This window comes from Struthio camelus, chromosome 31, assembly GCF_040807025.1.
Source record: "Struthio camelus isolate bStrCam1 chromosome 31, bStrCam1.hap1, whole genome shotgun sequence".
NCBI classification, from domain to species: Eukaryota; Metazoa; Chordata; class Aves; order Struthioniformes; family Struthionidae; genus Struthio; species Struthio camelus.
Genome location: NC_090972.1, coordinates 4,539,685 through 4,546,425, shown reverse-complemented (window position 1 = coordinate 4,546,425; position 6,741 = coordinate 4,539,685). Strand labels below are relative to the sequence as shown.

General features: G+C 68.5%; 1 protein-coding gene across 2 annotated transcripts; it reads right to left on the bottom strand.

The window, feature by feature from the left end:
* Window positions 1-219: 219 nt before the first annotated feature.
* CLPP (caseinolytic mitochondrial matrix peptidase proteolytic subunit) lies at window positions 220-6,653 on the bottom strand. Of its 2 annotated transcripts, none has more exons than XM_068922668.1 (8): window positions 6,568-6,653; window positions 5,032-5,130; window positions 4,872-4,943; window positions 3,837-3,933; window positions 3,089-3,276; window positions 1,095-1,200; window positions 591-975; window positions 220-509 (listed from the first exon to the last, which is right to left on the bottom strand). In XM_068922668.1, the coding sequence occupies exons 1-7, from the start codon at window positions 6,583-6,585 to the stop codon at window positions 806-808; spliced, it is 750 nt and encodes a 249-aa protein (XP_068778769.1). In that variant the 5' UTR covers window positions 6,586-6,653; the 3' UTR covers window positions 220-509; window positions 591-805. The 2 variants fall into 2 exon arrangements, with proteins under 2 accessions (XP_068778769.1, XP_068778768.1); XM_068922667.1 differs by having other exon boundaries at window positions 220-428.
* Between the last annotated feature and the right edge of the window lie 88 nt (window positions 6,654-6,741).

Here is a 6,741-nt window from a genome sequence, read left to right as displayed (position 1 = left end):
TAATATAGGGTGTGACGGGGGCAGATATGGGTCTGGGGGGATATAGGGCCAGGCAGGGCAGATAGGGGTCTGGGGTGGGGGGATATAGGGTGTGAAAGGGGCATATATGGGTCTGGGGGGGATATAGGGTGTGACAGGAGCAGATTTGGGGGGGGGGAATAGGGCCCATCTGGGGCAGATATGGGTCAGGGGAAGGATATAGAACACAACAACAAGAGATATGGGTCTAGAGAGTGATATAGGGTGCAATAGGGACAGATATGGGTCTGGGGGGAGGATATAGGGCCCAGCTGGGGCAGATATAGGTCTGGGGGGGCATATAGGGCCAGGCAGGGCAGAGAGGAGGTCCTGGGGGGGAATATAGGGTGTGACAAGGGGAGATATGGGTTGGGGGGCGGACACAGGTGCCAGCTGGCGCAGATATGGGTCTGGGGCAGGGGAGATAGGCCCAATTGGGGCAGATATGGGTCTGGGGGGGGATATAGGGCACAGCCGGGGCAGATATGGGCCTGGGGCAGGGGAGATAGGCCCAATTGGGGCAGATATGGGTCTGGGGGGGGATATAGGGCACAGCCGGGGCAGATATGGGCCTGGGGCAGGGGAGATAGGCCCAATTGGGGCAGATATGGGTCTGGGGGGGGGATATAGGGCGCAGCTGAGGCAGATATGGGTCAGGGGGGAGGTTATCGTTCCCACAGGTTTGGGGCTCACAGACCACCCCCCCCCCAATGAGCGTGGCTGCCATTTGAGGCCGTTTAATCCAAGCGGGAGGGCTAACGAGGCGGTTGGGGGGAAGGGGGGGGGGTCAGGGCCGGGGCTCCGGGGGGGCCGGGGGGGGCGGCGGCGGCGGCTCCTTCTGCACCAGCTGGGGCTCGTCCTGGCCGTCGGGCGGCGGGTGCACCAGCACCTTGTCCAGCAGCCCGAACTCCTGCGCCTCCACCGGGCTCATGTAGCGGTCCCGCTCCATGGCCGCCTCTGCGGGGACACGGCTCGGCTCAGCGGCGGTAGCGGGGGATGGGGACGTCCCCGGGGCGGCACGGGGGGGGTCGTCCGCGGTGGGTGCCCGCCTCCCCCCCGCCCCCCCGGGCGCTCACCCACGACGGCGGCCGGCTGCCGCGTGTGCTTGGCGTAGATGCCCGTGATCTGCCGCTTCAGCTGCAGGATCTCCTCCGCCTGGATGGCGATGTCCGTGGCCTGGCCCTGGGGGGCGGAGGGGGACAGGGACGATGCGGGGGGGACACACCGACACGGCTCCCCCAGCCCCGCTCCCCTCCGCAGCTTCGCTGCCGGCCCCAGTCCCATCCCGTCCCCATCCTTGTCCCCATCCTGTCCCCATCCCGTCCCCAGCTCTGCCTCATCCTCATCCCTGTCCCCATCCTGTCCCCAGTCCCATCCTGGCCCCATCCTCATCCCTGTCCCCATCCCAGTCCCATTTTGGTCCCCATCCCGTCCCCAGCTCTGCCTCATCCTCATCCCTGTCCCCATCCCTGTCCCCAGCTCTGCTCCAACCTCATCCCTGTCCCCATCCCGTCCCCAGCTCTGCCTCATCCTCATCCCTGTCCCCATCCCTGTCCCCAGCTCTGCTCCAACCTCATCCCTGTCCCCATCCCTGTCCCCAGCTCTGCTCCAACCTCATCCCTGTCCCCATCCCTGTCCCCAGCTCTGCTCCAACCTCATCCCTGTCCCCATCCCGTCCCCAGCTCTGCTCCAACCTCATCCCTGTCCCCATCCCGTCCCCAGCTCTGCTCCAACCTCATCCCTGTCCCCATCCCTGTCCCCAGCTCTGCTCTAACCTCATCCCTGTCCCCATCCCATCCCCAGCTCTGCTCCAACCTCATCCCTGTCCCCATCCCGTCCCCAGCTCTGCTCCAACCTCGTCCCTGTCCCCATCCTCGTCCCCATCCCGTCCCCAGCTCTGCCTCATCCTCGTCCCTGTCCCCATCCTCGTCCCTGTCCCCATCCCAGTCCCATCCTGGTCCCCATCCCGTCCCCAGCTCTGCCTCATCCTCATCCCTGTCCCCATCCTCGTCCCATCCCTGTCCCCATCCTGTCCCCAGCTCTGCTCCAACCTCATCCCAGTCCCCATCCCTGTCCCCAGCTCTGCCTCGTCTTCATCCCTGTCCCCATTCCTGTCCCATCCTCGTCCCCATCCCTGTCCCATTCCCTTCCCTGTTCCCAACCCCATCCCTACCTGCTCCAGTCTCTGTCCCTTCTCTGCTCCTGTCTCCATCCTGTCCCCATCCCGTCCTGTTCTCTCTCCTTGTCCCCATCCCTCTGTCCTCATCCTCATCCTGTCCCTGTCCCCATCCCTGTCCCTCTCCGTCCCTGTCCCCAACCCTGTCCCTCTCCATCCCTTCTCTGTCCCCATCCTGCTGTTCCCATCCTGTCCTCTCCCCATCCTTGTCCGCATCCCCTCTCCCCATCCTCATGCTGTCCCTGTCCCCATCTCTGCCCCCTCTCCATCCCCATTCTGCTGTCCCCATCCCTGTCCCTCTCCATCCTTGTCCCCTCTCCGTCCCCATCCTGCTGTCCCCATCCCTGTCCCTCTCCATCCTTGTCCCCTCTCCGTCCCCATCCTGCTGTCCCCATCCCTGTCCCTCTCCATCCTTGTCCCCTCTCCGTCCCCGTCCTGCTGTCCCCATCCCTGTCCCTCTCCATCCTTGTCCCCTCTCCGTCCCCGTCCTGCTGTCCCCATCCGTCCCTCTCCATCCTTGTCCCCTCTCCGTCCCCATCCTGCTGTCCCCATCCCTGTCCCTCTCCATCCTTGTCCCCTCTCCATCCCCATCCTGCTGTCCCCATCTCTGTCCCTCTCCATCCTTGTCCCCTCTCCGTCCCCATCCTGCTGTCCCCATCCCTGTCCCTCTCCATCCTTGTCCCCTCTCCGTCCCCGTCCTGCTGTCCCCATCCGTCCCTCTCTATCCTTGTCCCCTCTCCGTCCCCATCCTGCTGTCCCCATCCCTGTCCCTCCCCATCCCCATCCTTTCTCCATCCCCGTCCTGCTGTCCCCAACCCTGTCCCTCTCCATCCCCGTCCCTTCTCCGTCCCCGTCCTGCTGTCCCCATCCCCGTCCCCGTCCCGGGGGGCTCACGCGGGCGCCGCCGGAGGGCTGGTGGATCATGATGCGGGAGTTGGGCAGCGAGTGGCGCATGCCGGGGGCGCCGGCGGCCAGCAGCAGCGAGCCCATGCTGGCCGCCTGCCCCACGCACCACGTCACCACCGGGTTGAGCACGTACTGCATCGTGTCGTAGATGGCCAGCCCCGACGTCACCGCGCCGCCTGCGCCGCCGCCGTCAGCGCCGCTGCCGCCCCACGGCGGGGCCCCCGCGGCCCCCCACTGCTCCCCCTGGGGGCCCCATGGCCCCCTAGATCCCCCCACAGCCCTCCAAGGCCCCCACAGTCCCCACTGTTCCCCCTGGGGCCCCCACAGCCCCCCAGATCCCCCTACAGCCCCCCAGGGCCCCCACAGTCCCCTACTGCTCTCCCCTGGCCCCTGGGCTCCCCCCCAGGGCTTCCACAGCCCCCCAGATCCCCCCAACCCCCCCGGGGCCCTCCCAGTCCCCTACATCTCCCCCCAAATACCCCTACATCTCCCCATCACCCCCCTCAGCCCCCTCCAGCCCCTTAGATCCCCCCCCATCCCGTGTCCCCTCCACAGCCCCATCTGCGACCCCCCTAGTCTCCCCTCCATCTCCCCCCAGCCCCCCAAGTGCCCCTCCCAGCTCCTCAGATCCCCCCACAGCCTCCCACGTCCCCCCCCGCTCACCGGGACTGTTGATGTACATGTGGATCGCCCCCTCCCCGTGCCCCCCGTGCCCCCCACGTCCCCCCCCGCTCACCGGGGCTGTTGATGTACATGTGGATGGGTTTCTTGTTGCTCTCGGACTGCAGGAAGAGCAGCTGGGCGATGACCAGGCTGGCCAGGCTGTCGTCGATCTGCGGGGCACCGGCCGCGCTGCGCCCACGGCACCCTGGGCACCGTGTCCCCCCGGGTGCTGTGCCCCCCCCCAGCACCGTGTCCCCCCCACAAAGCATCTCCCCCTCATGGTCTCTCCCTTCCCTGCAGCATTTCCTCTTCACACAAACTGTGTCCCCCTCCATGGTGGGTCCCTTCCCTGCCCCACGGCCCCCCCCATGACATGTCCCCCCCATGGCGGGTCCCTTCCCTGCCCCACAGCCCCCACCATGACATGTCCCCCCCATGGTGGGTCCCTTCCCTGCCCCACGGCCCCCACCATGACATGTCCCCCCCATGGCGGGTCCCTTCCCTGCCCCACGGCCCCCACCATGACATGTCCCCCCCATGGCGGGTCCCTTCCCTGCCCCACGGCCCCCCCCATGACATGTCACCCCCATGGTGGGTCCCTTCCCTGCCCCACGGCCCCCCCCATGACATGTCACCCCCATGGCGGGTCCCTTCCTTGCCCCACGGCCCCCCCCATGACATGTCCCCCCCCCATGGCGGGTCCCTTCCCTGCCCCACGGCCCCCACCATGACATGTCCCCCCCATGGCGGGTCCCTTCCCTGCCCCACGGCCCCCCCCATGACATGTCACCCCCATGGCGGGTCCCTTCCCTGCCCCACGGCCCCCCCCATGACATGTCACCCCCATGGCGGGTCCCTTCCCTGCCCCACGGCCCCCCCCATGACACGTCCCCCCCATGGCGGGTCCCTTCCCTGCCCCACGGCCCCCTCCATGACATGTCCCCCCTCCACGGTGGCTCCCTTCCCTGCCCCACGGCCCCCCCCATGACACGTCCCCCCCATGGCGGGTCCCTTCCCTGCCCCGTGTCCCCCCCCCATGGCACATCCCCCCACCACGTCCCTTCCCCCCAGCGCGTGCCCCCCACCCCAGCGCCCCCCCAGCACCTACGGGCCCCATGACGCAGACGATCCTCTCCCGCAGCAGCCGCGAGTAGATGTCGTAGGCCCTCTCGCCGCGGCCCTGCGGGGACGGGGTCAGCGGGGACGTGGACGGAGGTGGGGGGGGGGGGACACAGGGGTAGGGGGCATCACGGCCCCCCCGCACTCACCGTCTGCTCCACCACGATGGGGATGAGGGGGCTGCGGGCCGGCGGCGTCGCGTGGAGGCTGCGCCCGGCGGCCACCCGGCAGCCCAGCCGCAGCCCGCGCTGGGGGGGCCACGGGGGGGGGGGTCAGGTGCCACCGACCCCCCCCCCCGGCACCCCCCTCCTCAGGACTAACACCCCCACCAGACCCACTGCGGGGGGGGGCAGCTCTCAACGCCCCCCGCCTTGGGGATGAACTGCAGGGGACCCCAAAACCCCCCAGCCTGGACCCCCCCAGCACCCGGACCCCCCCGGGGACCCCCATAACCCTCCCCATAACCCCAGGACACCCCCGTAACTGGGACCCCCCTCACATAGTTCCTCATAGCTGGGACACGCCATAACCGAATCACACTGGGGACCCCCCCCTCACAGGACCCCCCCCCCCAGCCGTGACAGCCCCTTAACATGGCCCACAGCCTCCCCCCGCCCTTACCAGGCCCCCCCGGTCCTAGGCAGCCCCACACTGGGGACCCCCCCAACAGCTACCCCCCCCAATTGGGACTCCCCTCTAACCAGGACCCCTGGCACCCCCATAACCAGGATCCTCCATAACCTGGGCCTTCTGGAGCCCCCTAACCAGGACCCCCCCCATAACCGGGACCCCCCATATCCTGGGCCTTCTGGAGCTCCCTAACCAGGACCCCTCTAACCGGGACCCTCCCATAACCAGGCTCCCCAGTACCCCCACAACCCAGACCCCTTCATGACCAGGACCCCCATGGACCCCCCAAAACTGGGGTCTTCTGGAGCCCCCTAACCAGGAACCCCCCTAACCGGGACGCCCTCATAACTGGGATTCCCGGGACCTCCATAACCGGGACCCCTTCATGACCAAGACACCCCCCATAAGTGGGGCCTTCTGGAGACCCCTAACCAGGACCCCCCTCATAACCCGACTCCTCGGGACCCCCATAACCGGGACCCCCGGGACCCCCCTAACCAGGACCCCCCCATAACCAGAACTCCCCCATAATCTGGACCCCCCCATAACCGGGGCCTTCTGGAGCCCCCTAACCGGACCCCCCATAACCGGGACCCCCGGGACCCCCCTAACCAGGACCCCCCCATAACCAGAACTCCCCCATAATCTGGACCCCCCCATAACCGGGGCCTTCTGGAGCCCCCTAACCGGACCCCCCATAACCGGGACCCCCGGGACCCCCCTAACCAGGACCCCCCCATAACCAGAACTCCCCCATAACCTGGACCCCCCCATAACCGGGGCCTTCTGGAGCCACCTAACCGGACCCCCCCATAACCGGGATCCCCCCCATAACCGGGGCCTTCTGGAGCCCCCTAACCGGACCCCCCATAACCGGGACCCCCGGGACCCCCCTAACCAGGACCCCCCCTAACCAGAACTCCCCCATAACCTGGACCCCCCCATAACCGGGGCCTTCTGGAGCCCCCTAACCGGACCCCCCATAACCGGAACCCCCCCATAACCGGGACCCCCAGGTCCCCCCCCCCAACCTCCCCCCATAACCGGCCCCTCACCGTGACCAGCGGCCTCATGGTGCCGCGGAGACGCGCGCTGCCCGGCGCCCCCCACGTGACCCGCCCGCCGCCGTCACGTGACCTCCCCGCCCGCCGCCGTCACGTGACCGCCGCTGCCAGCGGGCACCGCCTCCCCCCCCCCCCCCCCGCCGGCGCCCGGACGCCTGGGCCCGG